This window comes from Megascapheus bottae, chromosome 11 (assembly GCF_031878675.1).
Source record: "Megascapheus bottae isolate mThoBot1 chromosome 11, mThoBot2.hap1, whole genome shotgun sequence".
Lineage (NCBI taxonomy): Eukaryota > Metazoa > Chordata > Mammalia > Rodentia > Geomyidae > Megascapheus > Megascapheus bottae.
In genome coordinates, this window is record NC_143519.1 from 8,398,050 (window position 1) to 8,424,909 (window position 26,860).

General features: G+C 47.7%; 2 protein-coding genes and 1 long non-coding RNA gene across 5 annotated transcripts in view; 1 reads left to right on the forward strand and 2 right to left on the reverse strand.

Annotated features, from left to right (window-relative positions):
• Positions 1-219: 219 nt before the first annotated feature.
• On the forward strand, positions 220-8,142 carry Ggact (gamma-glutamylamine cyclotransferase). Its single transcript, XM_090341918.1, has 3 exons — positions 220-249; positions 679-731; positions 7,518-8,142. Exon 3 carries the CDS (start codon positions 7,531-7,533, stop codon positions 7,978-7,980), a length of 450 nt encoding a protein of 149 aa, XP_090198044.1. The 5' UTR covers positions 220-249; positions 679-731; positions 7,518-7,530; the 3' UTR covers positions 7,981-8,142.
• LOC150056720 (uncharacterized) lies at positions 4,995-6,250 on the reverse strand. The gene is made up of 2 exons (XR_016537087.1): positions 5,697-6,250; positions 4,995-5,369 (listed from the first exon to the last, which is right to left on the reverse strand). It is a non-coding gene; the product is annotated as an uncharacterized LOC150056720 (long non-coding RNA).
• A 1,312-nt stretch (positions 8,143-9,454) lies between the features above and the next one.
• Positions 9,455-26,860, reverse strand: part of Pcca (propionyl-CoA carboxylase subunit alpha) — a 274,525-nt gene continuing 257,119 nt past the window's right edge. For all 3 annotated transcript variants that reach the window (XM_090341922.1, XM_090341920.1, XM_090341919.1), the window contains 3 exons: positions 24,448-24,588; positions 13,021-13,098; positions 9,455-9,798 (listed from right to left, as the gene is read on the reverse strand). In XM_090341922.1, coding sequence (XP_090198048.1) covers positions 9,730-9,798; positions 13,021-13,098; positions 24,448-24,588 — 288 coding nt within the window. In that variant the 3' untranslated portion in view covers positions 9,455-9,729. The remainder of the gene's footprint in view (positions 9,799-13,020; positions 13,099-24,447; positions 24,589-26,860) is intronic.

Below are 26,860 nucleotides of genomic sequence, written 5' to 3' on the forward strand. Positions count from 1 at the left end.
ACCAAGACTTTGGGAGACTCTCTGAGCCTGTCCCACCTCCAGGCTGGGTCCTGGCTGTCCACGTTGTAGCTGGCAGCCTGGATATGGGACAAAGGTTCCATTTGGGGCTTCTGTATTTCTGAGCAGAGGGCACATCGGCGCTGGCCTGGAGCTCCCATCCTGGGACATCTGCGTTGTCACTGCGGAGAGCTTCCAGGATTCAGTTGGAACGGGCTCTGAGGACCCAGCGTGCAATCCTCCAACACAGAGGTTGGTATCTTCTACATGTGGGCTTGGGGTCCGTGGACTAAGGCTACATAGAGTTCACTACCGGACTCCATGCACAGAGGCGGGTGTGTGTTTTCAGACCCATTTCCATCGGACGTGTCTGTGAGTCCCGGCGGCAGCTAGCAACACACACAGCATTTTCCTGGGTTGCCAAGGGAAGGGCAGGACAATTCGGGCCCTTCAACATAAAAGCCCGGCCGCCCCCTGGCCGAGTCACATGCCTGCCCAGCCTCTCAAGTGCTGAGCTTTGGTTCCCTAATTTATTCACTTTGACAAGTAACCTCTTGATTGTACACCACTTTACTCACAACTTGCCTGTCTGATTCAAAGTGAACACGAGTGCCTTAATCCTCTAATGGGAATTAATTGCTTGTTTCAGTGCTTAACTCTGATCTTTCTTGATCCCCACAGGGACAGGTTGCTTCCTGAAGGACCGGTGTGTGTCATTCAAAACAATCCGAAAGGTAACGATGGTTTTCCTATGGCAGACGCCAGACGTGCCAAACTTTGTGTATTGCATAGTGTTCACTAACTTATTGGACATCATTAAGGGTACACTTGGTAGACTTTCTTAGAAAAAGTTAGTTTCTTTCACCTTGTTCTCCCTCACAGAAATCAGCTATCACAAAATACAGAAAGTTATGAACTTGGAGTAGGGATGAACTCTTTATGGCCTAGATCACAGCCACCTCTTGATAGGCTTCAATTCCTTCTCTAGATACAATGTATTCATTTCAATTGTTTAGAGACTCAGTGCATAAGAATACGATTAGCATATTATTTCTTGACAGAGGATAGAGTTTGGAAAGGACCTGGTGGGAGGGGTATAAAGAGGTGGAGGTGGAGGGGAAGGGAATTCAGGTTGGGTAGATCCACAGAGCTGGCACTTAGCCAGCAGTTCACAGAAGTCAGCAGCTCATGAGGAAATAGAATGAGCCCGGGGTTTGTTTTTGTCAGCAGTGGGGTGTGAACTCAGAGCTAAGCACCATCCCCAACCTCTTTTGCTAATAGCTCCCAATGCCTTTTCTATTCCAACTTGCATTTTTATTCAAGACTCTGACCACAGCTGTGTCATAGAAGTGTGGTGGTATGGTGTGTGTGTGTGTGTGTGTGTGTGTGTGTGTGTGTGTGTGTGTGTGTAGGGACAGAGAGAGAGTGAGAGAGAGAGCGTGAGAGAGAGAGCATGAAAAAGAGAGAGTTGGAGAGAGAGAGCGCACCAGTGGCTCACAGCTATAATCCTAGCTGCTGCTCAGGAGGTAGAGCATGAGACAAGCCTAACAAGCTCATGGCCCTGACTTCAGGGAGACAGAGAGACAGAAAGGTAAACAGATGACAGATCGATCGTATGGCTACAACCAATATTAAAACATTATTCAGTCTTTTTCTTTTTCTTTTTTTTTTTTTGCCACTTGAGCCTCAGCACCACTTCCGGCTTTTTTCTATGTATGTGGTACCGAGGAATCGAACCCGGGTCTTCATGCATGCTAGGCAAGCACTTTAATCACTACGCCAAACTCCTGGCCCTATTCAGTCTTTTTCTTTGGGGTAGCTCTATTGAAGTCACGCTTTCACTGGCGGGGCAACCACTGTGGCCTTTTTTATACTGGTTACTTTTGAGACAGGGCTTTGTTTCCCGTCCAGAAGTATGCATCCATTAGGACCCGCTTGCGTCTGACTTGCTAGTATACTTAGGATGAGAAGGATGTGCCACCCCCTCCAGCTCCTGGTTGAGAAGGGGCATTATAAACTTCTCTGCTTAGGCTGGTCTTGAACTCTGGTCCTCCCAATCTTGGGTTGTTGAGTAGCTGAGATTATATACACGATGCCCTACAGTTCCTGGCTCACATGTTTTTTAGCTGATTGATTGAAAAACAACCAAATCTGTTTTGCTTTTTATAAAGGCCAAAACAAATCAAAACAAAACAGATGTCTGGAACAATTAAACTTGAAATCACAGAGGAACTCGTTAGAACTCATTGTGGACATAAAGGTTATAGCTGGGCACTGGGAGTTCACGCTTGTGATCTCAGCTACTCAGGAGACTAAAATCTAAAGATCATAGTCCGAAGCCAACTTGGGCAGGAAAGTCAGTAGAAAGGTTGGAAGTGAAGCTGTGTCTTCAGTGGTAGAGTGCTTGCCTTGAGCACAAAAGCTCAGGGACAGCACTCAGGCCTGTTAGTGCCTGAAGCTCAGCGCACAAATGCACACATACATACACAAAAGATTAGGAGAGAATAGTATGAACACGTGTGTGACAACGGCTCACCTGAATGAAATGGCAGATACAGCTTAGCGTAGCTGAACCACTAAATAAAGTATCCACCAACCTTCACTAGCAAGAGGATCCAAAGTACTGGTGTGGGGTCGGGGATGGGACTGCATGCTGCTTCCCTGGTGAATTCTCCCAGAGATTTAACAAACGAACACCAGTCCTTGTGAAGTCATTCTAAAACATTGGAAGGGAATAAACACTCTCCTGCTCATTCATATCCAAGGCAGACAAGGACATTAAAAGCCGCTACAGCCTGCATCCCTGAGGAAGACGGACACACAAATCCAAGGTATTACCAGCCTCGATTATGTGGGATTTATTCCTGGAGTGCAAGGATGAGTCAACAGACAAAAATCGATTACCACAGTGCAGCACACCACATTGACAGGGATGGAGAAAGAGCACACACTCATCTCAACTGATCAGAACAAAAGCACCGCCTCCGATGTGACTTCAACATAGTAAAGAGGTCATTATTCACCAGGGAAATGCAAACCAAAACTACAGTGAGAGACAGCCTCGCACCGATTAGGACGGCCACAGCGGCAGTGAAACAGCACCTGTGCTGGGGCGGAATCGAACCCCTAGGCACTGATGCTACTGGGAATGCAAAGGGTGCAGAGGCTGACGGAAGGAGGAGGAATGGAGTCAGGGTCTACAGGATCTAGCAACCCTACCTCAGGGTGTGTGCACTCAGAGGGGGTGACAGCGGGACCTCAGCCATATGCACGCCCTGGTCACTGCAGCACGGTTCACACTGCCAAGAACTGAAAATGGCCATGTCTATCAAAGCCATGCAGCCTGTGGTGCTCAGTGGTGCTGAGACCAAAGTCAAAGCTCCTGTGACGCTGGCCCTCTCCAGAGACTCTTGACAACTCTTGGGTGAAACTCACTCCTTCCTTCCTTCCTTCTTTCCTTCCTTCCTTCCTTCCTTCCTCCCTCCCTCCCCTCTCCTCCATCCCTCTCTGCCTTCCTTCCCTGAAGACACACCTTTGTGCTGTGTACCTTTGTGAACACGGGGCATCTCAGAGCCCTCCTTCTAAACCTCACATTTGCCCACTAGCACCTCTTTATACCAGGCTGGTTCTCAGCTCTGGTGGCACCCTTTTCTACTTCCTCCTCCTCCAGTTGAAGGAGAGCGCCCCCACTCTGACCTTGCTCTGCGATTTGCTTTTAGTGTCAGTTTTTGGAGACAAGATCCCACTAGGAAGCCAGACTGGCCTGGAACTCGTGATCCTCCTGCCTCAGCGTCTCGAGTGCTAAGATTACAGGCATGCTCCAGGCATGCTTCTCCGTCTCTTCGTGGGTTTCGGGGATGTCACAGTGCAGGGTATCGAGGCACGTGGTGTGCACAGTGCCCCGTGTCCCCTGAGCCCTCTTCCCCCCTTTCTCTGTCCCAGCAGAGGAAAAGGGGGTCCCCACTCTTCCTACGCCCGCCTGGCTGTTTCAGTCATTGCCCTGGTATAGAGAGCACGGCCCAGCGGAGAGTGCCTGTGAATGGCACCCTGGAAATGGGTATGGAAGGAAACTGCACACCCAGACTGTCTGGAGTCAGCCCAGCCCACCCCCAGGGACAGCCGTCCTGAGCCCCTGCCTCCCACACTTGCAAGAGTGATGTGAAAAGGTTGTGTCAGTTTTTAGTAAGAAAGGCTTGATGGTAGAAGGAAATGTCTTCAAGAAACTGATACCAAAACAAAGAGGAGATGGGAAGTTAGAAGAAAGGGGCAATAAGAGACTTTAAAGAAAGGACAGTTGTGGAAGAACAAGAAGCTGAAAACAGTGGAAGAAAGATGCTAGAAATACACACGGCAAAGGAATGTTTTAAATGAGCAGAATTGAAAGATAGAGACAACTGGAATGAAGGAGAAGACCATGGGGGAAACCTCCAGACTCACAAAGACGAGGAGAGGGCGTCGGTGGCTCTCGCCTATAATCCTAGCTACTCAGGAGGCTGAGATGCTAGCAATGACACTGAGGCTCAAAGTGGTAGATCCCTAGCCTTGAACATGAAAACTCAGCCACAATGCCCAGTCCCTGAGTTCACAGAGGGACAGAGGGACAGGAAGGAAGAAGTCCCCAGAACCTGGGATCAAGTGTTTTTGGTTGAAATTCCCAGAAACATGAATAAAAAAGAAAATGCACTTGAGCCCATGTCACGGGAAGCTTTCAGAACAGGCTGCAGGAGAGGCACCTGCTGAGAAAAAGCAGAGCTGGGCAAGCAGAAGACTGTGAAGGCATGCTGTGATGCTAAGGTGTGCCTTGCCCCTTACCAGCCCCCCTTGTTAACCTGGGCAGGAGAGAAGTGTCTGCAAATGGGGGGTTACCCCAAAAGGGGCTGGGCTCTAGCACAAACAGCTTGAGGGCAACAAGTGATGATGGCTCAGAGCCACGGGTTCCAGTTGCACCAGAAAAGGCAAGGCTGGGCTACTGCAAGACAAACTTCCCAAGCAAAACAAACGTGGCACAATTCTAATTCCAAGAAAAACTTGACAGTGCCGAGAAAGGAAACACAAGCAGTGCACTCGGTCAGCTGAGTGAAGTTTTACATAGCTGTGATGCTGACGCTAAATGTTTGTCCAGAAATGGGTCGGTGCTGGCCAAGACAGCCGGGAGGCACTGTGTACGCTTCGTGCTATGGAGGGCTGCTCCATGCGCAAACTCCTTCGGAGGAAGCTGCTGGGATTCCTTCATTTTTCAGTTGATGAACACGTGGCACAGAGAGTTTAGTGGTCTGCTTGAAGTCTCACCGTTAACAAGCATCATAGCCAGTATTGCAACAGGCAATTATAAGTTCTGATGTTTGCTTTAAAACCACTGCTCCCGTGCACTCCTAGGACAGGAAGGAAAGACATAACTTGGACCGTCACAAAAGCCAGGTGCTAAGTACTTATAAATTTAGGTATGCAGGAGGCTGAGATCCGAGGATTGCAGGTCAAAGTCAGCCTGGATAGGAAAGTCTATGAGACACTTATCTCCAGTTAACCACCAGAAAACCAGGTTGTGGCCTGAAGTGGTAAATCATTAGCTTTGAGCAAAGGACATCAGGGACATTGAGATCAAGACCTGAAAATAATAATAAATGAAACATCAAAAAAGTAGCAGTCGGAGGATAGCAGAAGTTGCAGTTCCATGAGCCATGTGGAAATGTCAAACGTACCTGTGAAGTATTGCCACCGGGGTGCAGAGAGGGACAGGGGTTTCATTTCTCCTGTAAAGCTATTTACAAGCTTCCTCACAAGCAAGTCTTAGTCTCCTGACTCTTTGTGTTGGAGCTGGAACTCAGGGCCTGGCTTTGCTAGGCCAACAGCCCGCCTTGGAGCCAGCGCCGAGAGCACGCCCACAGTCCCATCTCCAAAGCCTGCCTCGGGCAAGTGTGCTGGCACCAGATAGCAGTGGGCAGAGGTCAGTGGAACCCAGATAAGGCTGAGTGAGGCCTCTCTTTTTAGTGTTTAAATGCAGTATTGAGTCACTTGTCATTATTGCATTGTCATGTAACAGTCTGTGGCCCTGACCCAGGAGTGACTTTCATAAGGTCACTGCATGGCCACAGTGAATTGGCCAGAAGCATCAGTAACTCAAGACCAGGAGACATGAAAGGCCACGCAAGGCAGCGGCTGCCCTTAAAGCTTTGGTCAGCAACACAACCAGAACAGAGTAAAAACGTAGTGCTGAAATTGGGGCCATCTCTTGTAGCCAGGTGGACTTGCTCATTTCCTGATTGTCTTCCCATTTAAACACTGCTCAGTGAAGGAAGGGGAGCTGTGACAGTTCCGTATTTGCATACTTGGATCACATTTACCCCTTGGATTACTGTTTCCTATCATTCCTTCTTACCTCTCTTTTAAAATCTTTTGCAAAGTGAGTTTCATTATGTCCCTTGTTTTTTGGCCCAGTCTGGCTGTGTCCCCAGGCTGGTCTGGAACTCCTTCCTCACCACCATCTTTTCTGCCAGCACTCTTCAACTCTAGTTCCCCTCCCTGCCTTTTGCCCACTATATTTGTGGTGCAAATTTCTAAGACCTTTTGAAAAACGCTGATAACTATCGAAGAAACTGGAAAATGTGCAGTGTTTGACGGCAGGCCAGGCTGTGCCCAGCTGACGGCCCCCGGGTCCCCGGGGTCTCCGAGAGCCTTCTCCTCCCGGAGTCTCCAGCGCAGCCCCCACGAAGGCTCAGGCGGTGGCAGGAGAGGCATCCTGGGCCTTGGAGCAGCGCCCCTGGGTGGGTTAGAGCCAGTGAGGTCCCGGGAGTGCGGGAGTCAGGGCGGCATGCTGTGCCTAGTGGCTAGGGTCCAGTGGGGGGCTGAGGACGTCCTGCTGATGGCCACTGAGGGTCTGGACTGGCCCGGCACGGGCTGTGCTGGCCGGCAGCACCGAGGGCCTGGCACCTCCTCTTCCTGCCGAGCGGACATGTCACTTCCCTGTCGCTGTGGGGCTGCTCTGCGGCCGCAGGTGTGGAGAGGCTCCTGCGGAAGGCCGGGTCCCTTCTGCAAAATACAGACGGTGTCCGGGTCAGGGCGCGGCTTCCTCTAAGCCAGAGATGGCCGCGTGAACTCCGTGCGTCCACAAAGCCAGCCTGGCCAGGAAGCCGTGGCGCGGGTGGCGGTCAGAGTGGGGCGGGGTGGCGGGCAGGTGGGGCGCAGCGCAGAGCCTGGCCTCAGGGCGCCCTCCCTGCCCCTCCCCCCAGGCCCTGCCCACCCCCCTGCCCCTCCCCCCCAGGCCCTGCCCACCTCCCTACCCCTCCCCCCCAGGCCCTGCCCACCCCCCTGCCCCTCCCCCCCAGGCCCTGCCCACCTCCCTACCCCTCCCCCCCAGGCCCTGCCCACCTCCCTGCCACTCTCCCCCCCCAGGCCCTGCCCACCTCCCTGCCACTCTCCCCCCCCAGGCCCTGCCCACCTCCCTGCCCCTCCCCCCAGGCTCTACCCCCTCCCCATGGCAGCCGTGCCAGGCCGCGATCTCTGTCTCCCCCCCCCCCCCGCAGGCCCTGCGGCCCCATGGCGCACGTCTTCGTGTACGGCACCCTGAAGCGAGGCCAGCCCAACCACCGAGTCATGCTGGACGGGGCGCACGGCTTGGCGGCCTTCCGCGGCCGCGGCCGCACCGCAGAGCCCTACCCGCTGGTGATCGCCGGGGAACACAATATCCCGCGGCTGCTGCAGCTGCCGGGCCGGGGCCACTGCGTGGCGGGGGAGATCTACAAGGTGGACGACAAGATGCTGCGCTTCCTGGACGACTTCGAAGGCTGCCCCGCCATGTACCAGCGCACGGCGGTGCAGGTGCGGGTGCTCGAGTGGGAGGGCGGCGCGGGCCCCGGGGACAGCGTGCAGTGCTTCGTCTACAGCACGGCCACCTACGCGCCCGAGTGGGTCCACCTCCCCTACCACGACAGCTACGACTCCGAGGGCTCCCACGGGCTGCGCTACAACCCCCGGGAGAACCGGTGAGCGCCGGCGGGACGGCGGCAGGGGCCGGGGCCTGAGCCGGCCTGGACCCACAGCCACCCCGGGAGGAAGGCCCAGTCCTCTCCCGCCTCCCCCAGCGACACCAATTCTGCACACACACACACCCCCACCCCATGAGGCATTCTAATAAGACTGTACCTTAAATCCTCCTATCCGCGCTTGCAGTTTAAAGGGCAGTGTCGGCTTGAATGTCCCGATGAGAAAACGCTAAGGTTTAATTCTGCTGCGTGACATTTCGCACTGTAGATGCCATTTCTGAGGAAGGCTAAGACCACAGGCAGGATTAACAGCAGGCTGGATTCTGGCCTGTAGCACCTAGAAAAAGATACCAAAAGCTGGTTCTAGATGGCTCAGCACTTAAAAAGATCCAAGAAAACCACCGTGTGGTTTACAGCACCGTTTTCAGGTCACACACAGTGACTATTCCAGACAGCCATTTACCATGAAACTCGATTTTCATAGGAGGAAGAACGTACAGTGTGGTGCCATGTGTGGCACTTGTGTTAGTATACTTACTTTCGATAGAAGGTCCTTTGCATTGTGACCTAGCAAAATCCTCGCCACCCACTTGCTGGAGACACAGCTGAGCTCTGGGCCGTTGAGCGGAGCTCCCAGCGGCAGCCTGGCCCATCACTGCCACCTCAAGGCTCAGCCCTTGGGGGTGGGCCTTTCACAGAAGAACCAACACATTAGTAATTTGTTCCTCAGGCCCTGACAGAAGGCTGCACTTCCAAATACAAACAGCACTTAAAATAATGTTAGCAAGGCACGAAGTACCAATTACTACCACCTCCATCTGATAATCTGTCAGCACGCAGCCAGTCGGTGCACGACTCTGCTTCCAAGCAAGTAGAAAATGGATTCCAAGAATTTCCGAAGCAAATGAAAGTGCAGCTGCTGGTCCTTAGTAAACCTCCTTCTCCACTGGGAGAGCTCACTTATGCTTCAACTTAATGCTAGACTGTGGTCCCTAACTGCATCGGGCACAAAAATATGGGCAGTATTTTTAGCCTCTTTTTCTTAATTGGAAATGTGCTTCACACAACAGAGAAAAGGATGCACATCAGCTGATGCAGCCTGCCCTCGCCCTGCCAGTGTCCTCAGCACAATGCAGTCAGTTCCCTGGCTCAGCCAGCAGGCCCCAGAGCGACCCCGTGAGGGGTCAGCCATCCAGTGCAACCCTGTGGATCCACACAACAGGAAGGGACTTGATGACCTTCACCAGAGCTGCTGTGTCCTTAGGAAGGCCTGGACAACCAGGCCCAGGGGCTAGCTCTCAATCGTGCAGCAAGGAAGGCAATCAGATTATAAAATGGCAAATGTTAATTTAATACCATCAAGAAGCACAGAACTAGATATAGGTAAAGAATCAATGAAACATTAGGACTTACAGTTAACTGGCATAGCTTGTTGCTTATGTGGATATTGTCTTCATTCAAAAAAGGGGGGGGCAGACTAATATTTAGACAAATGCTTGGTTTTATTGACTGAATTTTGACACTAGGAAATCTCACAGCAGAAGTACAAATCGTATGTACAAGTATTTATATCAATGAAATTTTCCATTGGTGATTTTTTTGGCAGAATGTTGATTTTACTTCTGAGGAATAAATGTGCTGATGTAAAACCTGCTGTCCAGGAGTCTTCCTGTAAAATTCCTGAATTCGTTGAGTGTGAGAGAATAACACAAATGGCTAACTAGGGCAGGCGGTGACTGAGAGACTAAATCCCTCACTCCAGCTCCACGAGCAGATCTCCTTCTCCAACGGTGTCTCCAGTTTTACAGTGCACCAGCTTCACCTTGAATTGAAGAAATGGGGGAAGAGTGAGTAGCGGTGACCACGTCAGGATCCCTGGACACCAGCAGGCCTGGTGGCTGCTTGGTCAACCACGGCAACCTGGATAAAGGAAGGTTGTCTTTGCCTGTCCCTCTCTGTCTCCTCTTGTCAGCCCAAGGGAATTTCTCTGGGAACCCCAGCTATGGTTTGCAGGCTGGACCTTGGCAGTAGATACCCAGGACCCTGCCTGACATTCCGTGGTTTCCCTCACTTGTAATAATTAGTATACATTGAGGACTCTCCTAGCAGTGGATTACAATACCTTAGAACCCAGGTACATAAGGTCATATAGGATGAGACTAAATGAAAGGATCTCTAGGATATGGAAATAAGAGCTTTATCTCATGTGGCTGTTGTTCTTAATGTACTATTATTTCTCTTCTCTTTTTGTGCCCTTATGGTTAATCTTATGTATCTGACTTTGTTACCTGGTATACTGTACATAGGTTTGTTTATTTGAAATGGGAAAGGGGGGGGAAACAAGATGATTGGGAGGGGGTGGGAAAGGGAAATGGGGACAAAAACATGAGAAGGTCTATCAACGTGCGAGAAGTAACGTACCTACTACCTAGTGAATGTAACTGTAACCCCTCTATACATTATCCTGACCGTCTTGTCACCATCCTGGTGACTTCCTGTTTCCAGATCACCCACTCTGCTATGGGCTAGGGTTGTAGAAAGGCTTTCAGAATTGAAATACAAACTCTGAACAGGGAGGAATTAAAAGGAGAACCTGCATGGACCACTCATCTCTCTTGTGAAGGGAAATAAGACATTTGGGAACCACATGGCTCTGTGGCTGCCCTGCAGGATGAGTGGCATACATGTGGACCTGTGCTGCTCATTCCATTCATTTCCCTTGAACATAACCAATGTTCACTTGCCAAATGTATGTTCAATTGAAAGCAAGCAGGGAGGAGTGGAGCACACTCAGAGGCGATCCCTGCCTCCTTAAAGGTGGCTGCGAGGGTCTGAGAATGAGCAATGGCTTCCAACTAATTGGCAAACACCCCAAATGCCAACAACAGCTAGGCTAGTGCATGCCTGCCTGTGTCCCTATCGTCCTCCCCCACCCCCGCCACCCCTGCAAGTAACCTAAATAAACCCTAAGCCCCAAAGCTTTTTAGGAACAATGAGAACTTATGAAACGGGCTCTTCAGAGGCCTCCCTTGGCCGATGCTACTTATAATCCTGATGCCGTTTGACACTGACGCTTTATATGATGGCACGACTCTTAAGAGCAGAGCGTGTGCTTCCACTGAGAACTGTGTAAGAGGCAAGGGACCCTCCTCTCAGGAGCCCTCACAGCGCCAGAGCCTGCTGAGCTTTATAGGGTTAGACTCAAGCATGCCTGAGAGGAAGTTGGGTGAGGAGATGGATGGAGGGACTCCAGCTAGCAGAGTCAGGGTAGGGCAGAACTCATGGACACCCAGCAGCAGTGCTCAGCTCTAGATGGCTGGGGAGGAGGGCAGCTCGGCTCTGTGAGATCTGAGCTGGGAGGAAGCAGGACACCCAGCATGGGCTCGGTGCTCTCTGCGTCAGCACCCCAGCCTAGCCATAGGCTACTGTGCCTAGAATGTGGCCCTCATTCTTGGTCCCATAACTAGGTCAAGTTCTTACCATGGACGGACACGTTCTCATACTAGTGCCATGTAAATGTCCCATAATCCCCCAAAATAAGCACACAATCTCTTGTCGACGTTAAAAACCATAATTCAAGGAAGGATTCCCAAGACTCTACATAAATCATGCTATTCTATGCTGCCACGCTCTGTGGCCGCGCATTCTTCTACTGCTGCTCCCGCCCCTGCTGTGCACAGGGCTCTACCCTTTCTCTGGGGAGAACACAGGTAGCTCCTGGGTTTTCCTCTCCAATCAGTTTCACTGCACTTTGGGGTGATAGACCACCAGATGGACAGATGTGTAATTCTGATGCAAGCTTAGTTGTAAACTAACATCTCCTTCTCTGCACGCATGTCCCCCAGTGTGACCCCAGCACACCGGCTGATGGCAGCCTTCGCTGTTCTTCTCTTCCCCAGTCACCCGCCACCATGTAGATATGGCCAAACACAGACATCTTTTAGAAAAGGGCCATTTTCCTACTAACAGCATCTAGTCACAGAAAGATAGTGAAGGAATTGCTTTACAAAGATAAACCTATGCCAGGTGCAGTAGTTCACACCTATATTCCTAGCTACTCGAGAGGCTAAGATCTGAGGATTGTGGTTGGAAGCCAGCCCAGGCAGGAAAATCCATGAGACTCCTATCTCCAAGTAACCACCAAAAACTGGAAATGGAGCTATGGCTTAACTGGGAGAGTAGCCTAGCCTTGAGCAAAAAGGTTGGACCAATTCCTGGAGGGGGGGTGGGGGGAGAAGAGAAAGAGAGAAAGAGAGAGAAAGAGAGAAAGAGCAAGAGAGAGAGAGAGAGAGAGAGAGAGAGAGAGAGAGAGAGAGAGAGATCTTCAAGAAGCTTCAATCAAAGTTGGGCTAGGTGGCTCACCCTTGTAATCCTAGCTACTCAAAAGGTTGAGATCTGAGGATCATGGTTCAAAGCCAGCCCAGGCACAAAAGACCCTGAGACCGTTATCTCCAATTAACCACTAGAAAATGAGAAATGGAGCTGTGGTTCAAGAGGCAGGGCAGTAGCCTTGAGCTGAAGGGCTCAAGGCCAGCACCCAGGCCCTATGACCCACTTTAAAAAAAAAAAAGTTTCAATCAAAAAAATTCAGCAGTGACACATTTTTCTCTTTGCTCAGAATCACTAAGCTCCACGTATATAAATGGCATTTGCAGACCCTCTTCATCTGCATAGACTATTCTCATTGTGTGGAAATTATCTTGAAGAGTTATATTACCTTTTTGCAATCTGTGAAACTGTCTACTGCAGTGTCATCAAAGTATCCTCAGATAACTAACTGCCTTCAAGACAGATGTAAACATTAAAAATTAAAGATCCCTTCATTTCAAAGACATTAAGGTGAAGAACAATTGTCCTCTGGTTACCTGAACATACACACAGACCAGCGGAGGCGCTAGGGAAGAGCCCCTTGCGTTACCTTCCTCCCCGGGGACAGAGTTGCAGCATCCCCACGATGCTCCTTCCAGAACTGGGCATGACGCAAAGGTGGAAGTTCTGCTTCCATCACAGGGCCGGGTAAGCCGGTGGGAACGTGGGGACATACCTTGCCGGTTTTCCCAGCTGTCATACTGTTCTGCATTTTCATGGCTTCAATCACACAAATTTCTTGACCTTCTGCTACCTGGAAAATGAATTTAAAATGGACTGAGATTTTTTTTAAAAGCATTCTAATTTTGCGATAATACCTACAGTAAAGCCATTCTAGGACACTTTGTCACACATGCTGAAATGTTCATCAAAGCACCAATGACCTCTAATGCTTCCCCACTCCAGCGGCATCTTTCAAGGACAGGAGAGAAAGGCTGTGTCCCACCATCCTCAAGTCCTCATTCATTAGACAACCACCCAGATACTAGATGTTTGGTGATTCTGTTTGTGGGGCTGCCCTGGGAACCTGAGTCTTACAGAGATGCTGAAACCAGAATGATTCCATTTATCTGCTATGTCCAGAGTAGAAAAGTTTCTACAGTGGCCTAAATGGGGATAGGTGAGTGAATGCTGATGGATAAGTTTCCTTCACCAAGCGCTGGTGGCTCACGCCTGTAATCCTAGCTACTCAGGAGGCCGAGAATGGAGGATCCAAGTTCAAAGCCAGCCCAGGCAAGAAAGTCCATGCTGTTATTATCTCCAATTAACCACTAGAAAACTGGAAGTGCTCTCCTCAAACAAAAGGGCTCACAGAGAGTGCCCAGACCCTGAATTCAAGATCTGGAACCAAGGAAAAACAAAGTTTCAAGGGTGCTAAAAATGTTCTAGATTGTGATGTGGTTGCAGAACTCTAAATAGAGTAAAACAACTGGACTATACACTAAAGAGGTGAATTCGGTTATGGGAATAACATCTCAGGAAAGATTTTTAAGGTACATTTCTGCTTACATTCCTGGAACAGCAGCTGACTTAGAGCCCAGGGACCACAGCCCCTTCCTTTGCAGGAGGCACACATACCAAACTTGGTCCTGCAAGAAGACCCACAGGTGCTCACTCAAGCCTGGCTTCTACATTTGCCTCTTACCATGAGGAAAATCCAGGCAGAGCTGGGTACAAACCCACAGGGGTGAAAGTGGAGGCCTCCATCCAGAAATCAGCTGTGACTAAAAGCCACTTTTTTTAATTCACTTTTCTCTGGCCTTGATGGGTAAGTACTGAGGAGCTGGGCCAGATTTTTTTCTCTTAGCTCTTTGGCACAGGACCTCTGGCTCTTTGGAATGGTGGAATGAGACTCCGTGGGGTGTGGTGAGCATGCTGGATGCAGCTCCTGGACAGTCCTGTCTCAGTGCCTCTGCTGGCTGGTAGCGCGGAAGTGCCTGGAGAACGTTCTTTCCTGCAATCCCCAAATGATCTCCAAGTCCCTCTCCCGGCTCCCCGGGACGCGCAAGCTGTCTTGCTGGCAGTGCCGCTTGCCTGGGCCCTGCGCGTTCTTTCCTCTGCTGTCCAGGTGGGGGCTGCATTCTCCTGGCACAAGAATATAGGAAGAGAGGGGATGCCAAGGCTCTGGTGCTGGCACTGAGGAGAGAGACTGAGAGGGGCTCTGAACACAGTGCTCACTGCTGCTTTTTGATTCGTTTCACCTGGCATCTACGTTCTGTGCACAGTGACTTCCAAGGGCTGTTCTTCAAAACATGGAGGGCAGGAGATGGTAGTGCCAAGAGGACACTCAGGCCCAAGTCCAAGGAATTAGAACAGTTACTCCACACGTTATCATTCTAGAGACTTGCTTTCTCTCTTCAAAGGCAATCAGTAGCCAAGAAAGCCAGGAGAAGGGCAGGTCTGCTGAAGTGCCCCTGCCGTTCAGCTCCCTCCAGGAAAGCCCTGCAGGTCCTGCCATGACCTACACAGAGCCAAATGCCTGTCCAACAGCCAGACCCCAATTACTTCAACCTACGGACAAGGTAACTCGGACTACAGGGCACAATGGCTCCCTGTGAACAGATGTGAAGCTCCACACAGTACCATGGAAATTCTATCCAAAAACTATGGATGACCCCACCTCTACCCAGTGAGTATCGTGAGCTGGCCTCCCAACCCACCTAGCTGGCCTGCCTTCCTCTGTGAGGAGAGCCCAGGGCTCTGTCCACCCCACCCCAGGAGCGTCATAGGCAGGCACGGCCTTGTCCCTCTGCCCGCAGCTGTGCCTCCATCCTCTCTCACCCATCTCTTGGGACGTGCTGGCTTACAGAATAGTCCACTGCTTCCCTACATGAATGCTTTTTCAGATCAGGAGCAAACCCTGGAGGTGCCGATGGCCATGCCAAAGGGCAACGGCCAATCCAAGAAGTGAGCACAGTGAACAGGGAGAGAGAGAATGGTGAGCAGGGTCACGTCTCCCCTCCAGGACCTGCGAGCAGTGGGAGAGGGACAATGAGTTTAGGGGGCCCTGTCATCGCTGCTTACTGATGATTCTCCCTGGCAGGCTCTGAATGCTCGTAACATGGCAACTTGCAAAAAAGATGACTGTGAGCAGTAGGTCTCCAAACCTCCACCTCAGCTGGAGACCATCAGAAGTATATGTTTCAGGACTGGGAATATGGCTTAGTGGTAGAGTGCTTGCCTAGTGTGCAGGAAGCCCTGGGCGCAATTCCTCAGTACCACATACACAGAAAAGGCCGGATGTGGTAGAAGAGGAAGAAAAGAGGAAGAAGGAAGGAAGAGAAGGAGGAGGAAATGCTCTGCCTGTGGCACTGGTAATTGATGAAAAGGATTGTCAAAGGACAAGCACCCTGACTAGAAGAGATCTGTCTTCTTTCTGCTTGACCTACAGTTTGTCCCAACTTGCAGAATTAGATCTTGGCCTCCAACTGTCTTCTTGTTTTCTGGCCCCTAGTTTCAGCAGTATCTGCTGATCTACATGCATAATGTAGTGATACACAGAACCAAAGTCATCCGTTTCTCCTACTCTCTATTTGGAGCAATCTATTTTGTTGGTTGTTTTCTCTCATATCTTTATGTATGTATGTATGCATGTGCCCGCGCGCGCGCGTGTGTGTGTGTATGTATGTATGGATGTCGATCCTGAAGCCTGGGCACTGTCCCTGAGCTTTTTTGTTCAAGAATCACACTCTACCCATTGTACTGCACTTCCACTTCCGGCTTTTTAGTGGTTAATTAGAGGTAAGATTGTGGCTCTGAACCACAATCTTCAAATCTCAGCTCCCTGAGTAACTACAAATGGGGGCCATTGGTGCCCAACTTGGAGATAGCTCTTAGAAACTATACAAGAGGACCTCTGTATACACGCCGAAAAATTAACTCAGAATTGAGGATCAGTGAATTACACTTATAATCTTAGCAGCTCAGGAAGCCGAATTCTAAGGATTGTGGTTTGAGGCCAGGTCAGGCAGAAAAGGCTAAGAGACTTTTCTTTCCCATTAAGCAGCAAAAAGCAGTATAGTGCCAACATTGAGCCAAAAAAAAAAAAAAAAAGAAGGCAATCTAGTCAGGAGAGCAACTGTAACCATAGCATAAGCTGCATGTCAGAGAATGGCGCAAGCAAAGCGCACGACTCAGTCTCTGTGGGCCTGGGAGGGCACCATGCCTGAGTCTAGCTCCCAGGAGAGTCATGCCAACGGGAACCGACCTGCCTAAGGGGCAGGGCCTGGACAGCAGATCCCACCTTCCATGCTGGGGCCTCGGGAAGCAGGGGCATAGTTGGGCACGTGGTGCAGGCTCCTCCGCCTGCAGTCCCTGCCAGACAGCGCTCATGGCAGGGCTCAGTCCTGCAACATGTGTTCGCACACGTCTCTGGAACACTTCTGTGAATCATCTGATAAAGACTTACTGAATGTGACAGGATGTCTCCAATGTTAGGCTTAGTAACTGGTCACAAGCCTCACAAGTCTTTCTGATGAGCCTCGTTGGCCTGATGTATTTCTGCACTCCCTGTGTAATTAGTGCAAAGTTTGGAGGCCTGAATCGAGTGTCTTTCATCCAGCTTATTGCATCCTCTCCTCTGACATGGGGTCAAGGTTCACATTCGCATCTGATTATCAGAGCAGAGCTCATTAAGCAGGAGGCAGCCTCGTCCCTAAATGAGTAAGCTTGAGAGAGAACTCACCCCTTTTACTCAGCAGATTTTCACATGTTTGGGGGCCTGAATGTCACCCAGCATTGCTCTGTGCTGAAGAGTTTCAGACATCTCCAGCTGATGATTAATTGTGAGTGATGGGAAATAAAATCTAGTGAAGCCAGCTGCTTGCCATGGTCGGCAAAATGACTCTAATGGATAGAGGCTGCCAATTTTCCAGTTTTGCTGGCAAGTCTTCCAAGTGTAATTAAGGGAAGTTATAAATGATATGGAAATCTATCAAGTTCCATTTATTTTCAGAGGACTTTTTCCCCAGAGACTTTTATCTTGAAGCTTATAGTATGCTTTGTTGTGCTAATGATTTAAGCTGCATCTTGTTTCAGATTAAAGCTCCCAATCTCCTACCAAGTCCTCTTCACTCCTTCCACAAAGATTAAAAAACACACAAGCCTTTCCTGCACACACGCCCCCTCTTGGAGCACACGCTCTGACAGGGACACAGTTGACAACTTGTATGGCTCCAACTGCAAACTGCCACTACCCCTCAGACTGTGCAACGAGCGAGCAAGCAGGCTAAGAAAAAGGAGCGGCTGGGGGTGGGAATTTCCAATGAGGATAAAAGAAGCCCCAAAGTAGAGACTTGAAAGCTGTGCCTGGGCCTGGATACTCATCAGAAGGTGGGGTATCAGAAGGTGGGGTAACCCACTAATGTTATTTGATTTGGAATAAAAGCATGAAAATGATGGCAAAGGCATAAATTGGAGACGTAAAGGATGACTGCACAGTATTCCATTTCTCAATTTCATCCTTCAGAGCCACAAAATGGGGGTGATACAGTGACTGGATGAGATTTACAGTAACAGCTGTGGTCTTCCCACACGAGGGACGCCCTTCTAATGGGCTAAGGTCTAGTGTGCAACAGACGGGGAGGAACAAAACAAGGTTCCCTATTAAGAGTGTGGAGTCAGACTTCGGATCAAGAAAATCATTATGGGAGTTGGGTTTCCTTTAAGACGGCCCCTGCCCTCTTTTGTCATCCAAAGCCAGGGCTGTTTTATGGTGCAATTGTTTTAAATCGAGGCAGGAGGACACAAATGGCATCGAGTTTGTCCCCTTCGGAAGCCCACTCACCAGCAACTGGAAAGAATGCAGAGGAACCGGTGCCAGTGGCATATGGCTTTCCACTGTGCTAAACATTCATACAAAAGACAGGTTCATCAGTCATTGGAGTATCTGGATAAAAAATCAGCTCTGATGGATGGTATTTTGAGCTTACCTGCTGCTAGTACATTACCAGAGAAACACAGGTTTTGAAACCCACAAGACATTAGAAACTGCAGACCATGAAACCCAACACGTGCAGGAGCACATAATGTACGCCAGATTATACAAAATAATAAATAAGCTATTTAAACCCTCTGCCTAAAATTGGGCCCGCTGCAAGGAACCCTGGGTCACTTCTACGCAGGCCAATTAATGCACAGCATCTGCTGTATAGAAGCAGGGCATGGAGCACTTCCGAATGATTTCGGCAATTAAAAGAAAACTGTTTCCTGCCTGTTCAGACAGCAACTGTTTCCCTGCAACAGTGAGCACCAAATCGCTGTGTGCAGCTGAAAAACTCAGCCCCCTTTTGGGGGAGGGGAAGGAGGGAGGACGGATTTTTATGGAAAGGAGGGAGCCTTCTTTGTTGTCCTATGTTCTGTGCTCCTGCCAAATCAGACAGAAGGCTCAGAAGCTTACTGGCCCTCTGCAGTCTCCCCTTCTGTTGCACCGGGCCCCCCGAAAACCAGGGATCAATGTCAACCCTGCTGATTGCACCACACAAGTGAAAAACCTTCCATTCCACTTTTAGAGGTTGTGCCACTCAAAACACAGGTGCCGTGCGCCATGCATTTTAAGGTCCCGAGATCTGAAGAAGGCAGCTTGGGTTTGTTAAAAGGCAGGCTGGCATCTGATTATCCCAACTTCCTCTTTCTGAGCTGCAAAGATAGGCTGTTTCCTGGAGCAGACATGTACTCCCCCCCGAAAGGAGCCCAGAAGATTCCAGCGTTTAAGCAAACATGAAACCATCATGAAATTACAAAGAAGAGAAGGAGGAGAAGCAGCGGCAGGAATGCCAACCCCTGTCTGAAGAAGCTGACAGCCTCCTGGAAGGACTCTGTGCCCAGCAGAGGCCCGGCCCTGTGGTCTGTCTGCCAGGTGCTGCCTTTGTCCCTCATCCGGGTCTCCCTGGAACTGAGCAATGGGGAGCAAGGCACTTCCGGGAAAGAAGACAGACTGTGGCCAAAGCTCAGTTTTCTTAAACATCTTTAAAATAGAGAAAAATATTATTGCTTACTGCCCTCTGATCTAACCCAAAACCAGACCCAAATCCTGCATTACAAAGGAAGCTAGTTAAAACTGGTATCTTTTACAGTAGCTTCAAGAAATCAGTCTAGACTGTCTACTTTCATGAAACTGTTTTAAAGGACTCAATGAAATGATGGTTTTAATTCTTACATTAAGATACTTTTGGGCTGAGAATGTGGCTTAGTAGTAGAGTGTTTGCCTCCTATGCAAGAAACCCTCGGTTCGATTCCTTAGTACCACAGAAACAGAAAAAGAGCTGAAAGTGGCACTGTGGCTTAAGTGGTAAAGCACTGGCCTTGAGTAGAGAGAGGCTCAGGGACAGAGACCAGGCCCTGAGTTTAAACCCCAGAACTGGCCCAAAAGAAAAAACAAAAGATACTTTCAATCTTGGTAATGTTGAGAATGGTCATCTTCAAAAATACTTAAAACTCTCAGGAGGCTGAGCTCTGAGGATCATATTTCAAAGCCATCCCAGGCATGAAAGTCTGTGAGACTCTTACCCACCAGAAAACAGGAAGTGGTGCTGTGGCTCAAAGGGTACAGTGCTAGCCTTGAGCTGAAAAACTCAGAGATAGAGCCCAGGCCCAGAGTTCAAGCCCCATGATGAGTCAAAATAACAACAACATTAATAATAAACAAAGATAACATGCTCTTTATCTCATGATCATTTCTTGAAAAATAAATGCCAAGCTTGCACAAGACTCTCCTATAGTACTTAATATATTGATGGATCCACGAAGTTAAATTGTCAAACTTCTTCAACTTTTACCCTACAAACCAAAGTGTTATCTGAAAAAAAGATTAGAAGACCAGAGGCCAGGAGTTTGGCCTAGTGGTAGAGTGCTTGCCTAGCATGCATGAAGACCCAGGTTCAATTCCTTGGTACTATATACACAGAAAAAGCCAGAAGTGGTGCTGTGGCTCAAGTTCTAGAGCTCTAGCCTTGAGAAATCTCAAGGACAGGGCTCAGGCCCTGAGTTCATACACCAGGACTGGCAAAAAAAAAAAAAAAAAAAAAAAAAGATTAAAAGGCCAAATTCAGAAGAATGATCACCTCTGAAGACAGGGAAAATTCATGATATAGATAGATATATAAAATGTTTGACTGCTAAGTAAAATTCAAAACAAATATGGGAAAGGCCAACAAAGACTACATGATGCCTGTGCAGTTATTCTCCGTAACTTTCTGTATATTTACAGTCATTTATGATATAAAGGTTTGAAAATGGTAATGAATGTGTGAACCTTCTGTCTACATATTAGGGAGAAGTGGGAACAAAACTGGCATCCTGTGACATAACTACTGCTATATGTGCAAATTTACTTCTGCCATCATTTATGACTGTAAGTCAAAGTACTCAGAAAATGGAACCACCACCCAACAGGCAAGTATGCCAAAGAAGGCTGCAATTCCTGAGAGCAGGCTGCATGAGGCGCCTAAGTGCCATGTCAGAGAAACATACAGCGCCACCAGGAGGCCCAGTTCACCCTTCTCTGTGGACACCTGAGAGCTGAGCTGTGAAAGAAAGAAAGAAAGAAAGAGAGAGAGAGAGAGAGAGAGAGAGAGAGAGAGAGAGAGAGAGAGAGAGAGAGAGAGAGAGAGAGAGAGAGAGACGGAGAGAGACGGAGGGAGGGAGGGGAGAAAGGACTCTCATCAAGTTTATTTGCTACTTCCTTAAGACCTACTGTATCTAAGCTCTGGAGTGAGTGGAAGGGGAGGTGGATGTACAAGGCTCTACCAGAGGTGTGTAATTCTCACAGCTCACTCACCCATGTTCCTGAAGCATTCCCCTAAGGGAACAGATGCAACTACGGAGGAAACAAAATAAGGAAGAAACTGTGTATTAACATTATTTCTACTCAGGCAATAGTAATAGACTATAAGCATTGCATTACTGGTATGCTGTATGGATACCATTTTCCCACAAAAGGCATTGTTCAAGAGGGAAACAGTCTACAACTAACTGCCCTCTGCTAAAGGCCAGTCTCAACACCAAGCGGATCTGCATCTTGGCTCCATAAACATAAAGACAAAGGCCATCTTACTCATGAAAGCCAGACAAGTAGCAAGAAACAGCAGCAGCAGGTACGTAATGCCTCCCTGTTAGTGTCACAAATTGCCAATTAAAAAGAAAATCATATAACTTGATATAGAGCCTTATATGTTGTCTTGTTTTATTTTGATACATTATATGAAAATTTTTAATGAAAATCTAAGATGATCACAGAACTTATACATAAGTTGAAAGAATCATAAATAAATGTACTGTTAAAAATCTAGTATAGTTCATTTTATTGGTTTGTACTGTTGCTATTTTTGTTAACTTTTATTAAAAAGCTAACAAGGGCAAGGATGGCTCACACCTATAATCCTAGCTACTCAGGAGGCTAAGTTCTCAGGATCATGGTTTGAAGCTTTTCTGGGCAAGAAAGTCCCCAAGACTCTTATCTCCAATTCACTACAAAACACACACACACACACACACAGAGAGAGAAGAAGAAGAAGAAGAAGAAGAAGAAGAAGAAGAAGAAGAAGAAGAAGAAGAAGAAGAAGAAGAAGAGGAGGAGGAGGAGGAGGAGGAGGAGGAGGAGGAGGAGGAGGAAGAGGAGGAGGAGGAGGAGGAGGAGGAGGAGGAGGAGGAGGAGGAGGAGGAGGAGGAGGAGGAGGAGGAGGAGGAGAACAAGAAAAAGGAAGCAGGGAAAAGCCAGAAGTGGAGCTCTAGCTCAACTGATGGTGGACAGTACCCTACCTAGGGCTTGAGTTCAAGTTCTATAACACGTGTGGGCTCCTGATGGATTGTAGGGCTTTGATTTCCTTGAAAAGACAGATGACTGATTTCATTATCTTTCTACTGGTAAGAGTGGAGCCTCATTCAGCTATTGTTACCGGTAAGAAAAACACAACATGTCCTAAAATGGTCAAATGAGTTTAAACAGTCAAACTTGAAATGTTTCAAGCAGTATTTCCTTACATTTGACTGTGCCTTTCGTTCAAGTGCAGTTTCTATGTGAGATAGTGTTTATAAGAGATGTTGTAATAAGAGCCGCCAAATGCAGCTCCCTGTGTTTTATCATGACACGATGGCACAGGCATGAAAGGCAGTGCTGCGGGACCCAAAGGGAGAAACTGAAGGCTGTGTGTATTCCACCTCACCCACGAGGGGCTCTTGGGCACTGAGAGCACTTAGAAAGAAGGCAAAGGATGCCAAGAGGACAAGCCCCCTCTTTGTGTGTGGCCCTCAGAACTCTGACATGAAGGAACACATAAAAGCCAGGCCCCTCTGCTCTGCAGTGACAGAGTTTCAATAGTGATTTGTCAAATTAAACCACCTTGAGTACTGACTGATGGACAGTAGCTACCTCTCTGCTTCGGGCACCAGCCTCGCCCTGGTGCTTTCACCAAAGCCTGGCAAGCCCACCTTACCTTACTGAGCAGGAAGTGCAAACGATGAAGATGAACCCTGTTAGTGCATGGAAGAGTGAAGCCAGGGACAAGAGCATGTCCATCTGCTGAGCAACTACAAGTGAGCAAGTGGTGTATGCGTGTGTATGTATGCGCGCGCGCGCGCGTGTGTGTGAATAACTGTAACCTTCATTTTTCAGTCTTTCCTTGCTGGGAGGCAGGTGCTTACCCCTCCCTTCCTTCCCTACCTTCCCACCACTAACCACTAACCACTGTGGGCTCATGGGTTAGCAAAGGTAAGGATGTAAGTTGGATATTTATTACACACTTTATTTAAAGCTACTATGACATGCTGAGGCTAGCAGTACACAATGTACCTTCTAGAGAAACCTTGAGAATGAAAAAAACGAAACAAAACAAAATAAATACAAAAAAATACCACAAGTCCTTCATATTGTTTACCAACCTGTTACTGAGACATGGAGTCACTAGAAGATTCCACAGATTCTGTAACGCATTATATGTCAAGGTCAAGGAGCAACCTCTTACTATCCCAATCCTGCAGAATGAAGATACACAGGCAAACAGCTCCCCTGAACTCAACACGTACACATACATTCCACAAAGCATCTTATCTGGTGTCAGTAATGTCAGTGAATGTCATTTCCCCCAAGAATCTCCATGCTTTTAAAGTAAATGGAGGAAGTCATCCAACCTGGCCTCTTAGTGTGTCTCAGAAGGCCGGCAGGTCTCCTTTCATATCATCAGGGGAAGAATGTGAAGTCAGCTTTCCAGCTTGATATATCAATTTCAGGACAAATCATTTAAAATAACTGAACCTGATCACCTGTACTGGGCATTCTTATATGAAATACTTTTCTAGAAGACAATGCCAGCAATGTTAGCTTCTTTTAATGCTAATGTGAGTTTTTATCTGTAATAATAAAGAAATCAGGAGCCTTTTAACACAATCTTTACAAGAGAATATGTAAACGCAATGACTTCATTCAGACACAAAACAGAATCTCAGGTAACTCATGAAAGCCTATCATGCATGGCTGCTGTAAATAAATAAGAATGCAAGCACTGAAGTGCCTCTTCAAATACTGGATGCATCCAGTATTCTTTTCACTTTTGGTACTAATCAATGTGCTCTTAAAAAAATACTCATGCCAGTTCATCCATTGCTAGTTATCTTGAGACTGAACACATGAGTAAACAGTAATGTGGCTTTGCTTTTGTTTTAATGTCACAAGGTCAAGATGAAAAACTTAAAATTGTGATCCTAAATTCTGCTTCCCCTGTTCCAGAAGTATGCTAGTACCGAACAGATTACAGGATTACCCTTTCCAGAACTCTCCTTCCCAACTAGACGTTTGTCCAGAAATTCCCCACCAAAGGATTAGTTCTTACGTTAAGTTTTCTTAGGATGGCTCCAGCACAGAGTCCTGGAGAATAAATGGCAACTTTTAAGGGAAATACTTCCTAAAACAATGCAGTTCAGAAATGCCCTCATTTCTCCTCCCCTCTCAGATCTCTGGGAATAAAAAATAGGAGCACAAAATCTGTGAGCTTCGTGAGAGTCAAGAAAAGAGCCACAGAGGGTGTGACAGCAGAGTGGATAACAGTGCGGGTACACTGATATGGAAGTCTGAGTGTCACATGCTCCTCTTGGAGGCAGATGCAGCCCTTACCATGTCTCCAGGTTTCACAGAGACGGCCACCACCACGCCAGGCATCGGGGAGCGTAGAATGCTGCTTGTGTCCTCCGCCACTTTTTCTGGCATGTATTTGCTCAATTCTGCCGCAAGTTTGGTAAAGACATGCACCTTGTACTTGAAGGGAAACAAAACAAAACGAAAACATAAAGGAATCTGCATGAAGAACTGTCCTCAAAAATCAAACTGTCCTCCAAAATCAGTTTTCAGCTTTCTTAACTCAAATTACCCTAATGCCCTTTACATTATTTTTCAGTCTTATTCAACACAGATTCATTTCTGACATACAAGTAGGCCAGTTATTTAAGAAAAAAATTGAAGTACTACAGTAGTTAATTACTAATAGATAGTAAATCTTGAAGAAAAACATCTGGGAATTTGTAAAGAAAACAGAATTTTTCTTGTGTTCCCTTTACTGCTAGCAAACCTTTCTGGGGAAGGCAGGTCCCCAGAGCGAGGTGGGCCAAAGGCATGGAGTGACACTGAATATGTACCAGTAGATGGCAGCAGACTGCTGTCCAAATCTGTGCCCCACCAGGTCTGTGGATCAGCAAGTTAAGACAAAGGGTTTCAGTGTTCATTTGGGGCAAAACAATCTTTAAAATTCCATTTTTTTTCAGTAACAGATAATGTTTATATTTATATCCAAAAAGTTAGCTTTTGTTTGTAGGCATAGTCTTTTTGATGTAACAAGATGATTAGGATACAGAGATACAAGAATACCTTCTACGTGGAGAGATCACCACAAGATTTTTAAACACAGAGAGAAAACAATATGCATAACATGCATGGTATGTTTTGCACATGGCTCTCAAACAACTGGGGACATCTTTAAGCTATTCTGGTCGAACAAAATGTCTCTAATAAGAAGAATTCTTACCAAACAGGAAGAATCCTAGATCTCTGAGTCAAGATTTGATCTACACAAACAAAAATGGGTAACATGGTTTGTGGGGTATTGGAGCCACTATCAGAAGACTTCTGGATTCCCACCAAGTCTCTGGTGAGTCTCTGGGTGAAACAGAATCAGTACCCGGAGCAGTGCCACTCCACTATATGGAGGGAGGGCTGGAACTCAGAGCCTCCTGTGGCATCGCTGTGGCAGGGATGCAAAGAGAGAGTCTAATTCACCCTTTGATTTCCGCACAGAGACAGAGGAAATCTCCAAGTGGGCTCTTCTCTGGACCTATTTACAAGGGGTGGGGGAAGGGCTCCAGCAAAGAGCTTAGATAGCCTAGGTTCCAAGTAGATTTGCAACACTGTGACAGGTTGAATAATAACATCTTCTGCATGTTTCTTTACTCTGGAGTGTGTGTTTTGCAATCAAGACTTAACAGGCGTCTGCCAGTTTCTGAAGGATATGATCCTTAAGTGAAATTACAGTGCAAATAAAAGCTTTTTGCTCCTATTAAAATTCATCTGAGTCATAAGTGGCCAGGGAAAAAAGCAAGGAGAGTGCACACTGCTGTCAGTCTAATAAACATTCTGGGCAGAGCGACTATTTATCACTGATGAGTCCGACTGCCAAGTCCTTCATTAAGCCTATGGGGGAGACAGAAGAAGAGGGGAGAACATAATTGGGCCAAACAGTATCTGAGCTCCCTCTGTCTTGAAAAGAAATCTAGGATCAGTAGAGTCAACTGAAAAGTTACTTTCTAACTGGCATCACCAGCTGGGCTGCAACTGGTTGGTACTGCACCTCATTTTTCAATGTAGCACACAGGTCAATTCCCCCCCCCCTTTTTTCTTTCACAATTCAACTTCAAAATACAAACTTTGAATTCATCAAGAAAAGTATCTTTATATTTTCAAGATAATATCAGTATGACTGTATATAAGGACTCCTTTTTAGTTTTATCATAAATAAACCCTACTAAGAATTAAGTGTTCTGCACCATTTCTCCCAAGAAGGGACTAGATCCTGGCTGAGAGGGAATCTTTTTTCTATTTTTGTAACTTTCATATCTTCTGGATTCCTTTCTCTGTAGGGTTCCTGCTTTGCTTGGAAAGAGATGTAAAAGAGGAACAAAACTCAAGGCCTTTAGATGCAGTCTTTGTTATTGATGAGATGTTCCTTTTCCTTTTGTATTTGTTTATTGTTCTTAAATCTGTTTGGGGGATAAATGACTTATTGTAATCTCAAGTAAAAAATAACAACAAAGTAAATGCCTCAGGAGAGGCCTAGTTGCTCACAGTTGACTTAAAAGTGACCTTTGTGAATATAAAAAAAGGGGGCAGAAAGGAGGTTCTCTTCTTAAGATTACCTTTGATGTTGTCCTGACCCTTTCCTGTCCACATCTCCATACAAATGCCCTCTTAAAACAGCCTCCTCTCCTAAACAGGCAGTCCTGTTTGCCCAGAGTGTGCCCAAATGGGGCTTACGCAGAGC

What these genes read in the sequence shown, in the direction of transcription:
- Ggact (XM_090341918.1), top strand. Translation starts at nt 7,531, where the DNA reads ATGGCGCACGTCTTCGTGTACGGCACCCTGAAGCGAGGCCAGCCCAAC.